Source organism: Nothoprocta perdicaria, unplaced genomic scaffold, assembly GCF_003342845.1.
Source record: "Nothoprocta perdicaria isolate Ctin4 unplaced genomic scaffold, notPer1 scaffold_38, whole genome shotgun sequence".
In the NCBI taxonomy this organism is placed as follows: domain Eukaryota; kingdom Metazoa; phylum Chordata; class Aves; order Tinamiformes; family Tinamidae; genus Nothoprocta; species Nothoprocta perdicaria.
Genome location: NW_020455621.1, coordinates 5,042,614 through 5,061,415, shown reverse-complemented (window position 1 = coordinate 5,061,415; position 18,802 = coordinate 5,042,614). Strand labels below are relative to the sequence as shown.

At 40.7% G+C, this 18,802-nt stretch overlaps 1 protein-coding gene across 1 annotated transcript; it reads right to left on the bottom strand.

The window, feature by feature from the left end:
* RAB32 (RAB32, member RAS oncogene family) lies at positions 1-18,475 on the bottom strand. The gene is made up of 3 exons (XM_026044754.1): positions 18,247-18,475; positions 3,485-3,762; positions 1-1,474 (listed from the first exon to the last, which is right to left on the bottom strand). The coding sequence occupies exons 1-3, from the start codon at positions 18,473-18,475 to the stop codon at positions 1,325-1,327; spliced, it is 657 nt and encodes a 218-aa protein (XP_025900539.1). The 3' UTR covers positions 1-1,324.
* Between the last annotated feature and the right edge of the window lie 327 nt (positions 18,476-18,802).

Sequence of the window (18,802 nt, the reverse complement as noted above, 5' to 3'; positions counted from 1 at the left end):
TAAGATGCCCAAATATATTTATTTGTCTCTTAAAAATGTTCAGAAGACAGACAAGGAATTCTCAATACATATTGAAGTAGCAATCTGGCACAACTTATGCTTACGTTTAAACACCAATACATAAGGCCAAGCAAGCTAAGATTTCAGAAGTCAGTGGCAATCAAGGCAACAGGATTTAAGAAGCCCTTAAGATAAAAGTGGGCTTCAAAGCTTCTTGGCAAAGCAGAGCCAGAGTTCAAGAACATATGCATGAACTGTAAAAGCAAGTCTCTGCTCCCTTTTGATCTTCCTCTGCTACCAGCAGTGCATGCAAGTTGCAACAAGAGAGGAAAAAACCCCAAAAAGTTGAAGCATCTCAGTATACTGCGTTACAGACTGGTAAGCCAGTTCATCAGCTCCAAGTAGTCAGAAGAGTACAGCACTGTTCTAAAACTGAAAAGGTTAGAATTTAGGGGTTTTTAATTCATTACCAATGAACATCAATTTCATCTACTTTTTACAGCTCTTGCCAGTTTCAGTGTTAGTGCATTAAAGTTTCTTGATGCTTATTTCTCGGTGTGCATATGGGTGAGATTATCACTATTGTGCCAGCTGCACAACTGTATTTTTAATGTGTTTAAGTATTAGCTGAATATTTGCCTTAACGGCTAGAGATGCATTTTTGTTGATACCTCTGTAATATTCCCCATCCCTTCCCAAATACAGTCACTTTCTCATTTTGTTCTTATTTAGTGGCAAAATCTGCCATCTACTACTCATAGTGAACACACTAAGAAAAAATCTCCTGTCATTGGCAGTCAGCTATTTCTACCCATTTCAAGATCTCTATGATGTCTTGATCAAGGAGAATTAGCTATGAGACAGACTCTCATGATGAGGATAATAAATAGGAATAAGTGCAAGTGAAAAGTCAGATTAGAGTGGGACATCACTGGTGACAAAGAAAAAGTTTACAGCAGAGGTATAAGTGCTTATTCAGCTAAAACCATGCTGTGTGAGTCCTATTTGGATTATACCATGTTGTAGAAACAAACTACATATCAAATGTTGCCTTTGATCCTTTATGGGAAAGTGTAAACACTACCTTATGTTCTCAAGTAAGAAACTACTCAGACACAGCCACTGAAGAAAGTGGAATGATATCACTCACAACATACTCAGTTCCAGGATAAATGAGAATATGTAAACACCCACAAGCATCACCTATTCCAAGAATACCAGGCACCCCACGTGGATTGTCACAACGCAGCACCATAGCAGCTGTGTGATTTAAGGAACAGTCTTGCTGCTCATTCCATCATGTTCACACTGAGCAGTGGTAGCATTAGCAGCACTGTGATTTACTCTCCGCTTTCAACGGGTCTAGGTCCAGTTTTGGTTTCCCTGTGTCGTTCTCTTCATTAGGAAAGGTTTTGTAGTTTGCAAGGATGTTTTCCACCAAGAATCGAGCAGCTTCATCTATGTTGATGTTGTCCTAAAAGAGTTGAAGGCAAAGTCGTGAGGTCCTTTAAACAAAGGTCACACACATACTTAGTAAAAGCTGACCAAATGCAAACCCTTCTATATATACAGTCTCATAACCTTGACATACAGCTTAAATACACCAGATCATTGCTGGCACACTTGCTTTTGCAAAAAAATACTAGAAAAAAAAGATAGAGGTAAATACCTTTTTATAACATGTAGGATATTTTGACTCATCTCTAGACCACCTACCAGGTTCATGTCACTTGCATTTAGAAAGTTAGCAAGTACTATAGTGTTTCTGTGTAGCAGGAAGAATAGTATAAAATTACACAATTTTGTAACAGTATTCTACATTCTGGGGCCTTTTTCTGCCTTTGCTACAGTTTGAATGCACTTACTTATCTAAAAGAATATTTTTCTATGTCTAAAGTAGTAGGCCAGATGCCTAGAGCTACATTTCAGCAGCATACCTCAGATGGGCTCTTAGCTACAGCTTCTGAGCAGGCAAGGATGCCTTTTACTTTACCACTGGGGAACCACTTTTGGAACCATTTTTATTTTTTATATCAATGGAGATACCAAGACAATGCACTGTTTGGCCTCCATAAGGGGCTACACCAAAGACTAGGTCATAGAAGCATATTTAAGCAGTTGCTGTTGTAGTGTGAAAGCTCGTGGTTGACAGACAGAAGTTAGTTTTGTGGATCTGCAGGCAGATGCTTTTCTCTGCCCATGGTGGGGGGGGGATGAAGATTTTCTTCCTACTGGGCAGATGTTCACAGGATTTCCATGAGTATTTATATTCTCTGCAGATCTACTGCCTAATGCACTGCTAGTAGACACTAACATGACAACTAGACTGAATATTCAAATATCAATTGCTGATATTGATACACAGGAGTGTTAAGTGCAGCTGAAAAGTTGCACAGCTGAACTTTCAAGGAAAACACAACTCATAGCAGAATATTAAGAAAAAAAGGCTCTTTTTACTAAATCCTTCTCTTTCTGAAGAGCAGATGGGTGGGTTTAAAAGTTAATATGCACAAGTAATTACTTAATTTAACTTTAATTCCTGCCATTGTGTACCCTGCTTCCTTTTTTAAAGTGCAGTCAGGAAGAGACTTGTTGCTTTCTTCTTACCACATTCCTCTTGCAGATCTTTTCTTCTTTTAACGTTATCTAAGCATCATAAGATGCCAGAAATGGTTCACACTTACAAAACAGAACACTTTGTGCCAATTTGTCTCAGTAGTAGATGAGGGAAGTGGGCAAGTCAAGGGGAAAGAGTGGATCTTGTGATTTAGTGTATATGAACAAATTGAGACAAACAAGGAATTCAGTTTGTTGGGCACATTGATTCTAGAAGTGAAAGGCTGCTCTAGATGAGGACAACCAGATCACAAGGTCCTTGTTTTCTTTAAGCAACCATCTGATTCCATTTCTGACGGAAGAGCAAGCTTATAAGCATATTAGCCAGGTTTGTAGACCATACTTGTAATTTAGATGATATATTGTAAGGTAGTCATCTACCTTAGCTTAAGTTACTTTGCCAAGAGATTTATTGTTTTCAATTTCATTTTTGCTACTACATAGAAAGATACTGGATAAAAAGATGATTTGGTGGAATCATATAGCCCGATAATACAAATAAGCAAATAGCTTGTTCACTTCTGGAGTATAAACATTTTCTACATGCACCAGCGAAAAGCTCAACTTAAATTTCAGTTAAATATTATTCTTCGACACTCTGATCAGTGTTCAGTAGCACTACCGTCTAAACCACACTGATCCTTGACACATGCATAATCTTAGACTCATTCAAATCAATTAATTCAAGATTTCTAGTTAAGTTCAGAGGTAACCTGAGGACTACGATGCAGTTCTTATCTAAAAAATAAATATGTTGCAAGATTTCCTTAGCAGTAAGATAATCCACACACCAATGTTAACTTTAATAGTCCAAGTCTCCAGTGCTTAGCAGTTTGTGCATCCAAGGAATTTAACATTTAAGACTCACCTTGGCAGAGGTTTCAAACCACCCAACGAAGCCACCTTCTCTGCAGAATTGGTCCATTTGGGAGAGATTCTGGCTGCCATCCTTTTTCTGGTCACACTTATTTGCGAGAAGAACTGCAGGGATGGGGCTGCCATTGGGAAGTAGCACTTTACTGTCCAAATCGTGCTTCCATTTTGAAACAGCCTCAAAAGTGGAGCCTCTTGTGACATCAAAGACCACAAAAGCCCCAACTGCCTCTTTGTAGTACACTCGTGTCATGTTTCCAAAACGCTCCTGGCCTGAAAGAGAGTGACAAAGAGTTTATTTTTAAGCATCGCCTGCAATAATGGTAAATGCATTTTAGTGCCAGGTTAGTAAATATGAGTTTAGTATTCAGAAGTAGTCACCTAGTTTATACAACATAGCTCTGCCTCTACCCTCCTGTGTTAGTGAGCTATTATGTATGTGATGTATGACAAGACTCAGATGCCAGTTGTTTTGCATTTCCACTACTATTTACCAATTATTTTACTTGTAAAATAGTGTTCCTTAAGAGAAAGGCCATGACTAAAAATGCTACCAGCACAACTAGTCCCAAATCTCTTTCCTCAGAGAAAGCATCTACATATAACTGAGGTATTAGCCTGGTTTCTCCATATAAAACCTATAATGTATTTTCAATAGGGATAAGCTGAAAAAGGAGCCTTTAGTTCCAGCTTTGGCATTTATCTGGAAGTCAAACTGTAGGTTTCAAACTACAGCAAGCAGTCACAGGATTTGGCGCAAGATTACCAAGACCAAAAAAAGACAGTTATTCATAACAAAAATACCCCCATATGCTAAGGAGCAGAAAGATCAAGGGGCCGCTCCCCCGAGCAAGGCTGGCAGCTGCTAGACTGCAAGGGCCACATTTGCCTTGTGGCAGAGCAGCAGACAAGACAGATGAATCTCCTCACGGAGTCCTGACCGGGAGAGGCCACTGCGAGGAAGGCTGTTGTAACCAGGCTCTGTGGGAAAACACAGAAGCCAGGGTCGACTTTGAGACAGGTTTTCTCCTTATTGTATGATATGACGACACTTCTGGCGGGAAAGCAAGCCCACGACACACCTGCTCTTTGCCTTGAGACCAGTTGGTGCTTTACAGCATCCGCCTGAAAGAAGTGCTCCAGCTCCCCAGGAAAAGTATCAACTTCCAGTTGGTTTACTGACAGACATCAAGTTATTTGCTTTTACACTGAAAGTTTTACATTTGGAATAACATTAACACATACTCTTTTGTACTTTATACTTAGGTGAAAACTAAAGACAGATAGGCCCATAACACCTAGCAATGTGAACAAGCCAAATCACTGCTTACTGAATTTCAGTTTTGCCTGCAAGTGTTTGATATTTCTTTACCCTGAAAACCACTACTGTTATTTAAATTAATAGTCCCAATATGCTCCAGTATGGAGTGCTCCTCCGTTCTGAAGTAGCCCAAATGTCATAAGCTTTTGAATTACATGGAGAACTGCTTCCACCTCACTTACATGCATTGATGCTAGACTTGATCCACATACTAGTTTATGGCTGCTTTTTTATATCATCTGGAGTCTTACAAGGAAGTAAATGTTCTTTGTATTAATCTAAATAAAGAGATGGTAGAATACGGCTTGCCTGCAAAAGCAAACTGCAGAGCATTTTACTCTTTCAAAGTCTGCAGGTCTGAACATCATTCTCTGCTTCTGATTGAAATTGTAAAATGACTCCATTTTCACCGTGCCCTGTCCATACAGTGACTTGTCATCTCCCTCCCTAAGGCAAGCAGAACTTTCGTTGCCTCCTCACATGGAGGAATGACTAATATTGAACAGTACATAAAATAGATCAGACACTCAGATGGGAAAAGGATAGAAGTGACCAGAAGAAATTAGACTTATTCCTGTCCCGTTCCTTTCATGATTCCATGTACCCTGAGTTTAAAGCTACCTGCTTACAGCAGTAAGCAAGCAGTAAGCAGTTACAGCAGTACTCAGAAGAGACATTACAGGTTTAAACATGGTGGTAGGTCTAGCTCTTTGACACAAGCCTAGTGGTACCAGACGGGTATCCATCCATGTTCGAGGAGATGACTGGCTAAGCTATAGGACAGTCTTACACATTAATTTTTTTTTTTTTTTTTTAAGATATGACAGTGGCCACATGCAATACAGTTCTGCATTCTCTAGCCACACAATTTCCACATCTAAATGACTCAGCGCACTTTGTCACCTTATTTTTTAGTAATTGCAACAACATTAAGCGAAATAATTTCATAATGTCATATATGAGGAACTAATGAAGTTCCATGCAGCAGAATCCTAGCAACTGAGTTTAAAGTAAATTTCTATCAGTGTTTAAGAGCTTTCCAAGTTGCATTTTGGAAGAGCTAAAGAGCTAGAGATTAAAAAAAAAAATAAAAAAAAAAATCTATATACATATATATAGCCAGTTCTATTACTTCTCCACAAAAGTTAAGGCATTTAAAAGGACAAAGAAAGGTTACCACCAGATTCAGAAAATACAAGTCTTGCCTTGAAAAAGAGGTAGAAGTTTCTACAGCAATCTTTCCCTGCCTAAGGAATAAACAAGGGAGTCCTGTTTATCACAGCAGTGAGACTGATCATTGTGCCAGTTTTGCTTTAGTTAACAGAAGCTACCCTGTGCTCCTAACATTATTCTGCTCAACTTCTGTTTGAATTGAGGAAATAAAAAAAGTTAAATTCAGAAGCGATTGCTGAATATAACATGCTATTAAGTCTCCTTCTCCCAAATTACTTACCATACTTAAGGGTAGATTTAAGTCTTAAGACAACTGTTATGCATACCAACATGAACGTCAGTAATGAAGAACAAAACGGCCAGTCTAGAAAAAGCCTCCCCAGCTCTATTTTTGTTATGGAAGTGAATTTTGGCTTAACCTGTTCTACTGATGGAATTGACAAGAAGTTCACCTACCTTGCAAAAGCTAAGCTTAGTCAGTTCTGAAACTATGCAACTCTGTCAGAGTAAGCAAAGTTTAGTTACATGTAAACCCTTTAAGCTTATCAGAAGAACTACCACTGGACAAAATCTAAGAAGTCTCTGATGAGACCAACAATTTCAAAAACTTCCTGAACTTAAATCATTCAGGAGAAGCAGAAAGATGACCCAAGGGTTATAAAAGCTCCAAAACAGGAAGAATGAGGGAACAAATAAAGGCTTTTGCTTAGCTCATATTAGCTGAACTCTTCTTTGACAGGCTAATCAGCTTAATGGATTGCCAGAAGTTGATATTGGACTATTTGATGTAGACCTGTCAATTTGTTACTTACACAAGTCAAATTGAATCCAGACTGCAGTCACTCCCCCAAAAACCAAAGGCACGGCTAGCTGAAGAATTCTGTTTCCGAGCTGTCAGAATGCTGCACAATACATTTTGCAGTTGCCTCTGCATCCAGTACACGGAATTTCCTGGTAAGTAGTGAGGATTTCTCAAATATGAATAAGGCCAAGCACTTACTGCTAACATTTTGTCCTTCAGAGTGATAAAACTCAGAGTTTAGTTAATTTAAAAGCCAGTTTAATTTCAAGAAAAAGGAATGTCATACAGAAGATACATAAAACAAAGCTAAGAAATACCCAATAGCATTACAGTAGTTAAAGAAAAACGCAATCAGGAGACCTATGGGATCAAAAATTGAGCAAGTTAAGGTACATTGAAATAGCATCCTCCTAAGGTGCTTGAGAGGCTCTGCTTTCCTGTCCTCAGGTGAAGCTCAAATACAGTGCTCTACCATCAAATGATTTTGATGCTTATCAAACACACCAAATGAGTATAATGAAGGGCTTAATTCCATAAATAAGTAAATACTCTTCTTCCACTGCAAAAAGTTCTTTCTCAAGGATCAACTATTCTAAATGATAATCCATAGTCAAGGTTAATTATTCTAAAATTTTAGGTTGTTGCTATTGACACTTCTTAAGATTTCTTAGAAGCTTCTTGGGCTCACAGTTTAAATACTTAGAAAAGCCTCTCTCAGAGGCTGAGGTATTTTAAGTTTTCTTGCTGTAAGAAAGCACCACGGCTACCAAGTGCTCACTACCAGCTCTCCCTTAGCCTCTCTGCTTGCTAGTGTAGACAGCACCTCTGTTCAGACCTTAATGCCAAACTAGAAGTTAGTTCTTTCAAACAGCTCTTCAGAACTCAGCAGCAAGTGCTTTTATTTAGCCCAGACAGGAAAATAATGTAATATTTTTAATAATTATAATACATGTAACAACCAGTTTAAGTTGAAAACCCTTCTTGCCAGTATTCCCCTGACAGGGGAAGGTCTAACTTAACTAAATAAGGAGGTCAGGACCCTTATCTCTGTTCTGCTGCTCTACAGAAGATTCAGGTCTCTGCATTTCTACAGTCAAATTCACACATAGTAAAGTTATGAAATATCTGAGTGGCAGCTCCTTATTCTTGATTCCAACAGTTTATTAGATTTTTCAATGGAGGTAAATTTAAATCAAAGGAGCATCCAAATGACCTGACATGCAGCCCAGCCCTGGCCCTGCAACATCAGCAAGTTTTACAGAACTTAGGACCACCATCCCTTGGGAGCTGTAGGCAAGAACACCCTCCATGTCAGATGCCTGTTGGCCCTATACCTGACTGCTTGGCACAAGACAGCCATTATCCAGCAGTGCCCAGAGGGTGCATCTCCCATTTCTCCAGACACCTAATATGCATTTTAGCACTGCAAGGGTCAAGTGAAAGCCAAGTGTGACTCCAAAGGAGACAGATACAGTAATATGGTACTGACAAGCCACTACTGCTGACAGTCTTTTTCTCAAAACCTGCACAGCTTGACCAAGAAGTGTCTCACTCAGATAGGCTTCTATTCAGAGGAGGAAGTAGGTTAACCAAACCACTATCAATGTGACAGGACATGCCCAAGCATGTCACATGGGGAACAACTTTAGATGACTAGAATAGTGAGTCTGACCCAGAGACAGTCAGTGCTAGATGTCTCTCACCTCCTCATCCCTTCTGTTTAAGCTATATGTGCAAAGTTGCCAAGCATGTAGACTACACAGGTGTTGAACTGTAGTTCGAGTTGTAGCAGTATGTAGGAACCTCTAAGGGCTACAAAACGCACATCCAGGCTGAGTCTTGCTTTCCTCTATTATGCAAGTCATATTTGGGATCTGTGGTTCTGCTGACAAATGCCAAGACACTATAAAGCAAGAACTTAAAATATTTTCCTAGATTACCCAATAATAAAAGTTTTCTGACTTCAGCTCTTAGTTTCTAATATATAAAACAGCCTCGGAGCCTTTTTTTTTTTTTAATTAACTACTAGAGTCATTGCTTGAAGTCAGGAAAGAATAAACACTACTAACCACTGGATCAATCTTCTCCTGACAGCATTCCATGCAGTCACGGAAAGGGTCTCCATGCAATAACAACTAGCCAGGCCTAGCCCATCTACCCATCACCTCACCATACAACCTTTGGCGCTTTGTCTTCATCATACACAAGCAGACCTGCAGAGAAACAGCCTGTGCTGGAGGCCTGTCACCCACAGTATAGACAGGGGGATTTATTTTAGATCACTGCTAGTCTATGACAAAAGATATGCTCAAAGTATATTAAAAAGATTAGATTAAATATATATATATTTGGGATTAGTTTCAACCAAGAAATCTGGCTGTTACAATCCATGATCATTTCATAAAATAAAGCAAGGCACAACAAAGCCAGAACAATCAGCTATCTTTTTTCCAGACACACCAATATAGACAGTTTCTTCTGCTTCCATTTGGAGCTCAGCTTATGAAGTTAGTTAGCTTCTCATCTAACCCTCAGCTTCTTAACTGCAATATTGAAGAATAGAGGCTTCACCTAGAGAGGTATGGTCCTTCTTAGTGTTGGTCATGAAAGGCTAATTCCTATCTTCTGGTTTCATGTTGTAATAGGACTTTTCTTACCAGCTAGATTTTGCTTTAGATCACTATCCTTATTTCTACTACAGAACAATAGGAAAAACAATGAAACCAGAACTCCACAGACATTTCTGTTAATGGCACAATGGAAGTTGTTCACTTACACAGGTTATTTGGGCAAATCCCTTGAGAAGGCTGAACAACTTCCCTGCACAAAACCAGCAAGGCGCATGCTGTCTCTAAAAATACAGCATACGTAACATTCACTGTAAAAATAGCAGTTAAAGTTCATTGTTTTGATTGTTTATATCAATATGTGAAGTGCTTTCACTCCTGACCTTAGATTCAGTGTTGTTTCATTACAAAGTAGTAGGAATGAGTTTAAAAAAATTGTACCACATGGGCTGAACCTAAACAGTTGGAAGTTACCTCAAATTTTCACAAGCATGGACATCGATCTCTTCGATCCCGTTCTCTGCCATTGTTATATTTTACTGCAATGAAAGAGAGGTTTGCTCTATTCCCTAGAAATGAAGCAGCAGGAACACTGAAGCCCAAGTACTCTCAAGCGCTCCCGCTTTCCGTCAGTAAAGTTGATCACTTAAGCGGCTACATAGGAAGTCTGTAGCAGAATAAGGTTAACTCGGACTGCAAATTTGCCCACTCCTGCATCTACAATGCTGTTTTATTCCCCATAGTCTTGAGGCAGAGCTTTTGCCACTCGAGTAGAAAGGGCATTCACAACCTGATATCATGATGATATCATAACAACATAATCTTTAAACCTTCATATCCCCTTCGGGACCAGCTTTGGGACTGGAAGGAATTAGTCATCTTCTAGAGTAGATTTTATTCATGATAGAGCCTTAAAAATCTGTGTGCAGTGAAGCAGCCTGCCAGCAGGCCATGGGCTGCAGAGGACAGCTTACCAAATCCCCTCTTGGCACAATGGCTACAAAGCTCTGTTCTGGCTTAGCCTCCATCCCAGCAGAGGAAGAAGGACACCATCTGCTTTCACAAGAATATGAAGTTTGTACTGAAAATTCCTCCTGAAACACTGCACAGCTCTCAGGAAAGGTTATAGAAAAAGTGGGAAGCTTTGGTTGTTGCTCATAGCCTTAGTTTGAATGCCTAGAATTAGTCCCCAAAAGCTTAACAATTTGCCTAAGTTTAGAGGCAAGACTCCCCTTTAATGTGGAGCTGGCTTTGTCCAGCAGCAAGCGCATTATATGTGAAAGTATGAGTAGTCTACTTTGTATTAGAAAATGTACACATTTATTCCTACTTGTTTTGCTTACAACTTGAATAGAAAGCATTTGAGCAAAAAAGGAAGTTCCTGACTTAAAAACTAGGTTTCTATCCCCATTCAACTATAGTCCAAGGCTAAAGTAATTTCTAACTAGTTGCTAAACACAACCTGTATGAGAGCCCCTTCTACATAGCCCAGTTAGGGCCAGCAACAGCATGAATGGGTGAGTCCTACTTTAACTAAGCTTATTCAAACATGTCCTCCACCGCAGCTAAAATTTTATGTCTTATCCTCCCTTACCCATTTTCTCTGGCTCGCTGCCATGCAGCCAGGCCTGTACTGTATGCTTAAGTGATGCTGCATGGCCCTACAGTGTTTTGCAAGACACAGGAGAACAATTCCAAAGTCAGTTTGTCTCAAGAAGTTTATCACGAGACTGAAAAAATGTTAATCTCTGGAACTGTAAATGTGTCATGGCACATTATGTGTGACTGGAATTCAGTATCAAATTGCTGCCACGTTGCTCTACTCTACCCAGCACTCTAATCTGGGAGTGTTTCAACAACAAGTTCCCATACCCTGTTTCATTCTTTGAAGATCTGCTAAAAATCAGCACAGCAAAGAATATTGTTTTGCACTTGCTGCTAATCTAGAAGCTACCCCCACTGAAAGGGTAATAGATTTTCTCTGGGCAGAGCTAGGATATATTTCTAAACAAGCCCTATAGTAACCCTGAAATCCTGTTGTGCTTCAGAGTCATCTTACCACATCTACCTTAGCTCTGCATCTCCACGGAGAAAGGAAAGCTTGTAATGCCTAATGTTTTACCACAGAGATTGAGAAGCACGTTGTACTTTGTGGTCACACACATTGCTGTTTATACTAGTTCTAACACTTGCAAGAATTTACAAGACAATACAAGCAGAGGATCTCCAACTGGAAATTACTTCCCTTTGAGACAGCATGCCACACTTCAGAAAGCCTAAACTGAGCACTTGGAGCAGGAGCTGCAGCTGCCCTGTGAGACCGAATTTCAGCAGAGGGTCTCACACTGGAGAACTGCATTCTTGTTTGCCATTCAAGCACAGAAACTTGCTTTCCACAGAGGCTGCTGGAGCCAGTCATGCACACTAAGAAAACTGAAAAGACAATCAGATACAGTCACCAAGATAACTTTTGAACCTGACATTGCTGCAAGAAGTGCTGATAAAAGTAGATTTGCATTCATGTAAAATATATGTTTTTAACGATGTATTACTGTCCACACCCAATTTGGCTCCGCCGGGCAAGCTCTTGACAAACACTTACTTAAGCAGCTAGTAATTAAGCTTGTTAAACATGAAAAGTGAGAATTTAGTCAATACTTAATTCAAAAAAAACTTAACCACTAATAAAAGTTAATGGATTTTTGCACCATTTCTCGGTTTAGTGCTCTATAATTTGATCCAAAGGTTAGTATTATTGAGCAGCATATGCTGTTTCTGTTCTGTTGGCTGCATAAGAACTCAGGTATTACAGTTTCCATTTAAGGTAGAATTTGTATATCCCTCAGAACAAACAACATCCACCCTTTATCTGCACTAGAAAGCTGCAGAAATATTTTCAGTGATCATGCAGCAAGTGCAAAGCTTCTGCTTAAATACACACCTCATCTATTTGGAAAATCAGGTGGAGATTCAAATTCACTTATACCATAGCAATTAGAAGCTCATACACTAAATAATATTTCCAAGTATAAAGTGCTTCCTTGTCAGTAGAAACAGCTCTCAAGATCAATACAGCAATCTTTATGCTTTAAGCATGATAAAGCACTTCATTTTCAACAGAAATTAAAACTGCTTATAAACTCAATACATCAGTCTTTAGGCTTTACACAACGCTTAAAACCTCACACCTTTAGGGATATTTCTTCTAGAATGCCTAAAAAGAGTAAATAAATTCTGAGGTCATTTCCAAGCAGCTTGCTCTCAAGTCTACCATTTAACTGAAAGAATTAGCCAGTCCCATTTTACACAACCAAAATGGACTAGCACACTAAATTGCCTAACAACATCACCTTCAAAGCACTAACATTTTGCATATGCTTATGGTATCCCTAATTTTAGGGAGTTGTATTTAAAGCTTCTGTGGTGATAAGCTGAGATAAGTAACAACCTAAACTACTGTGTGTTAAGAAAAATACTTATCACTTATTTCAAATATAAGATTCAGTACTCCCCACCACCACCCCCCAACCATTTAATACAAGGAAGCTGCTTACCAGCAAGATGAAAACCATACCTTGATATCTTTTGATAACAAGCTACTTAACTAGAACAGAATTCAAAAGAAAACATGATTTCCAAGAATCTGGATACCACCGAGAATCCTTTCGGTCAGGTTTGTGGTGCGCAAAGACATCTGAGACTTGAGACAGACTAAATGCCACAAATTAAACATTCAGCACTTTAGTCTAAACAACAAAGCTCCAAGGTCAGCAAAGTACATTCCCAATTAAAACATTCCTAAGTATAAATCTGCTGCTCCAAAGAAGTTGCTGGGAAGACCTACTTGAGACTTCCCACAAAAGGGCCGTTTCCTCCTACAAGGAAGTTATCTTCAGTTCTCTACAACTTCCTTCAAAAAGAGCAGGTCTACTACTTTTCCTGAAGCTTTGTCTGAAGAGACACAAAACTAATAGCTCATGTTATCCTTAAGCAATTCTTCTAATATGAATTTTATACTCAAGTGTGTGCATGCAGAAAGCTTATAGCAAGCTTGGAGGCCTGTGACTTCTCTCTGTTCACTCTGTCTTTAAGCAGACCAAGCTTCCTCACATGAAAGTCTCTCCAGTCCTGACTCTGGGGTTACAGACCTGCCTCAGGTCTTACCAGAGCACTAGTGCTCCCAGCTCCACAGGAAGGCAGCTGCAACTGGAGCCCCATTGCTGGATAACAAACAAGGAAGTTAACTAGCATAAGCAGTTATGTAGCAGTCACCTGCTAGTTCTTCCAGTTTCTGAAATGAAGCTTTGAGCTCCAGTTTTTGCATCTGTAATGGACATTAACATGCACATTTTTAACACATTTTGCTCTCTTCCTAACACATTTCTAACACATTTTGCTTCTCCTCTTCATTATTTGAATGAATAACTGTTGGTCTCCATGCAGACACAGAGCTACTCAATTTCTTAATGGTTTCTTTGAAGGGATTAAAATGGGAACTTCTGCATGGATCCTCAAAGTGTTGCAGGCAAGTACAAGTTGCTGCAAGCTTTGTCTTGCTTGAGAGACTACTCTGAGCACTCCACAGAGAGAGCAGGCTCACCTGAAAAAGCAACTAAGCAGTATGTGCAGCACAGGCATGCTTAAGTGAATAGCACACCAAAGAAGTTTTCCAGATATCCCATAAAGATAAGGGACGGAAAAAAATAACATCATATAAGGCTTGCTTTAGATCTTATAAAGATGTCAGGTTATAATTAAAACTAGTTCACGACCTAATATACAGAAGTAGTTTGGTAGTTTTTTGCCACACCAGTATCATAAACCCAGACCTAGAATAACCTGAAATATACAGCTGCTTGAAGCTAGAACAATTTTGCATACTGGAACAGCTTGAATGTCTTTGAAACTCAGTGAGAAAACTATGCAACAGTACAAAAGTATGCTGCACAGGCAAGTGCACCATCACCAACCACTCTGGCCCTCCAGACAAGATATACCTCATGCCAGGGAGACAAGAAGATTAGCAAGTACAAGAAAATCACTTCTGCAGATCAGGGCCAGAAGGCTGGCCTTTTTGCACTCATTTTCTTCCCTTCCAAGGGCTTATTTCACTTGGGGATTTCTTCTCTACAGAAAAATGTTTCAGAACATCTTCCTCTTCCCTGTACCACACAGTTTCCTGCACCCACTTGCCCATTTGTTATGGCTTTCTGTAGATAAGCATAAGCTAGCCTTCCAAATACCTTGAAAATTTAACACCTCTACATATCTAACACCTATTTTTCTCTATAAAGACATGTTTCATTCCAGCCATTCAACTCAATATTTGAACAAAAATATTTCCTGATGAAGATGGAAATACTAGTTTAGATTTCAGGCCGCTTCAAGGAGAAATAAGAGTTTTATTCAACTTACATGCAGTGAGTCTTATCAAACAACTCCAGAAAATTTTAATTCTCTAAAAATGCTATACCCATTAGTACAGTTGTTCCTCTTCCATTTTGCCAACTTCATGGCCATATTCTGCCAGTTAAAGCAATGTTTAAGTTTCAATAAGTCCTGGAACTCTGCAGTTACTGGAGGTAAGACAGACTGCTTCACTCAAAGCTTTCTAAAAGGAGTGTGGTGTCATTAGTGACATGCTTCAGGGGAAACCAAACACAAGTGATTGCTGGGGACTTTTGCCATCCTTCCCCTCCAGATGGCTTCATGTCCATTCAAGCTAATGTGAATGAGTGTTAGCTGGCTCTTTAGGACTGCACGGGCTACCATCAGAGATGTCAATCAAACCGAGAGGCTGTAGGGTTCAGGAGTCCTCTACAGTATTCTTTTGGTGATATCTGACTGATTTTAATCCTCCTGCACTATCCTGTATTCTCTCAACATAGTTATTCTCTCAAGTGTAGTTATTCTCTCAACAAGGTAGAATACTCAGGAAGGCTATTTTCTTCTGTTTCCTCAGCCAGTTACTTATGTGCTTTGAAGAAGCAGTTTAGCCTGCTTCTAACACTATTCAATTTATCTTCCTGGGTAAACTCTGAAAGACTTTGCATGCCAAGAAACTACAGCAGTAATTGTGCAAGGGCTGCTGCATGTTCATACCTGTGGTCTGTTCAGCTTCTTCCACAGTCTTCCATGCTACACAGAAGATCATTTGACAGTGGCTAAACTAACACACAACCCCTTTTGGCTCCACTATTCAAAGCCCCACAGCCTGTGTCAAGACAAGCTAATGTGTCTGAGTATTTGCTGAATATACAGGTATACGCACAATACCCTCCATCCCTTTTCATTCTGCTGCTGCAGGAATCTGTTATTTTGCACCTTGCAACAGGAAAGCCTTTTTCCTCAGAAAAGACAAGACATGAGTGTAACATAACATATTTTATTGGAGGTTTCATAGCTTTACCACAGAAAGAAGAAAAAGGGGATATACATATATAAATATATATATATATATGCATCCCCACCACACACCTTTAGCTAGCCAGCACGAAAGAACCCAGGAACTTGCTGCATTGCACTCACCTACTTGGTTACAATCACACCAGACACCAGCACAGTAGGGACGTTATAATCTTTAGCTGATGGACTGAGCTACATAGCACATTCTTATCCAACTCTTCAAGGAAGGCTTTTTTTTTTTTTTTTTTTTATAAACTTTTTCCAGTGGACTGTAGGCACAAACTCTGACGCGGTGAAAAGCAACATGCTGTGCTATGCTTAAGATCAAGGCTTAAATTCAGAAGCCATTTTAATGGCAAGAAAATCAATCCAGAAGGCCACACCACATAGCTTGGAGGGAAGTCACATGTAATATCACTTACCATAAGATTTAGATCTCTTTCAAGCTGTTTGTCTGCACCCAGAGTTATCTACATTAGTTGCTGAAAGCCAAAAGACAGTCAAGCTGATGAGTTAAAGGAGCATGACTATCACATGCTCTAAGACTTTGTTATATACTTTAATAAATTAGCAAGGCTTTAGGGAATATGAGCCATGACTGTTCAGGAGCCATCTTCTGCCTGACTTTCTGTAACTAATAATTTCTATATGAACCTTTTAGCATCCTCCAGTATTTATAATGAATTTAGACTATAGACAGCTGTAGAACACATTCCCAGGTCAAGCATATTAGCTACGTTAAGACCATTAAACAGCCCTTTTATACCAAAATCCAGTGTATTTCAACTATTAGCACTTTGCTGAGATACATCTGTGCAAGCCTAAGCTATGACTGTTACACTAGCCAAGCTTAGCCCAGATATCACTAAAAATAGGTTTGATTCTGTTCTCTGCCTTGTTTTAATTTGAGGAAGGACACAGCCCATTGGGAGCAGGATAGCCCAAACTTCCAATTAGATATAAGAATTTTGAAGGCAAATTGTATTTCCTCCCCCATTAAGACAAGCCTCCAGGGACTTAACAGCAACCCTTAACTGAGTGTTGACTAGCCATATCCACTGTTCAGGAAAAGAAGAGTGCTTTGAATCCTGAAATTAATCCACAGGTGTGCTGACAGACTCTGTTTTTACTATGGGAAGTTCTATCCAAAGTGTGTTACCAATTACAGCTAGGTTTCCAGCTAGCCTGTTGAAACAGATTGCTTTAGGGGGTGATAAAAGCTAGCCCAGCCTCCAAAGCCAAGGACTGCAGAGAAGTTAAACCCAGGGGTGGTAGCCAGCCAAAGCAGAGTAATCTGATCAAGTGTTCTGCCTTCAAGATTTGGGATGCCAGACTTGCTAAGATATATTGGGAATGTTCTGGCAACTCACACCAGAACTACCAATAGATAGAAAACACACATCCCACACAAAAACCTTCCTTAAAAGAATCCTTCTGAAACTCTTATCCAAAGGGAAAGTTGGCTATTAATTCACTTGTTCCTCAAAATAGCAATTAGCAAATGTGTTTGTTTTTCCTACAGGGTAACATTTCAACATATCACAAGAAAATCAGGGTTTTTTTTTTAAGTTTGCAAAATCATATTTGAGGTGCTTTTTAATGATCCTTAGAGCACAAGCAGGACTGAAACTGCCAGCCAGGTTTCCCACAGGCCCCGGCCGCCTGGTTTTTACACTTCCTGTTTCAGGAACTTCCACTCCACAGGGAGACTGCAATAACTGTTGCAGCAGCTGTGACTGCTTCATTATAGTATATCCTAGTAGCATATATTTAAAAAAAATCCTAATTCAAAATAAAGACCACTTTCTCATACCCTAAAAGATATACTCGGTACACTGCAGAGAAGAATACAAGTTAACACCCACTCTACATAAACAGAGAGCTACAAATCCAACACAGAGTTTCACATGCTAAGGTTACAGACCTCTCAAAGAGTACAACAGAACAGTTTGTATTGGGGCATTTAACACCTTGGCATTAGTAAAGTTAACTGTGCTGTGTTAAGTATTCTAGTTCTTTCAGAGAACAGGTTCGAACTATGGAGAGGGGTTCTGTGCAGTCCGCAGAGGTGAACATCTCCAACTCAGGTGTAGAATAGAATGCCGAAGGTTGGAAGGGACCTCAGAGGTCATCGAGTCCAACCCCTCTGCTCACGCAGGGTCACCTAGAGCACGTAGGTGTACTCAGAGTATCTTTTCAAGCACACAAACCCAATACTCTGAATGCAGAGATAAACATAACACAAATCCCCTTTGCTCACACCGAGCTGCAAGGACAAAAGCTACTTTTAAATTAAGTATGCCACTAAAAAGTTTGCCCACAACATCAGCTACCAGAGTTACCCCTAACCTGCAAGGCAGATCTCATAAACACAGTCCACTTAGGATAAAAAAAGAAGTGTGTGGCTAAGTGTATCTAGAGGTGCAGAGCACAGCAGCTGGATGTGAGAGGAGAGGGAGAGTGGCGGAAAGGAGAGCCGCGGCGCCCACCTGCGATGTCCCAGAGCTGCAGCCGCACCAGGGTCTTGCTGTCCCAGTTGATGACTTTGAGGGCGAAATCCACGCCGATCGTGGCCCGGTAGTGCTGCGAGAAGAGCTGGTGCACGTAGCGCTTGATGATGCTGGTCTTGCCGACGCCCAGCTCGCCGATGACGAGCACCTTGAAGAGGTGCTCGCGGCACTCGGGCACGCCGGAGCCGCCGCCGTCCCCGCCCGCCATCCTCGCTGCCAGCCGGCCCCGTGCGGAGCCCGGGCCCGACCGGCACCGCTCGCGCCCGCGCAACTTCCCGGCAACTTCCCTGCAACTTTCCCCCGGCCGCCGCGGGAAGGGGAGGAGGGAGGGAGAAGGCCCCGCAACCACCTGACTGCAGTCACAGGACGCGGAAACTCGGCGCCTTATGAGGGCGCGGGCGGGCGGGCGGCGGGAGGCGGAGCTGCCTCCGCGGCGGCTCCCCGAGGAAGGGCCGGGCGCCAAGGGCCGCCCGGGGCGCCGCTCCTTCCCGCCGCGGGCCCGGCTTGCTGCCGGCGTGGCCGGGCTTTCCCTGGG

Bases quoted from the DNA above. Each gene is read 5' to 3' on its own strand.
- RAB32 (XM_026044754.1), bottom strand. From the start codon at position 18,475: ATGGCGGGCGGGGACGGCGGCGGCTCCGGCGTGCCCGAGTGCCGCGAG. The intron at 3,763-18,246 runs GTGGGCGCCGCG...ACTCTCTTTCAG, and splicing joins GCAGCTCTGGGACATCGCAG to GCCAGGAGCGTTTTGGAAAC. The intron at 1,475-3,484 runs GTGAGTCTTAAA...CAACTCTTTTAG, and splicing joins GGTTTGAAACCTCTGCCAAG to GACAACATCAACATAGATGA.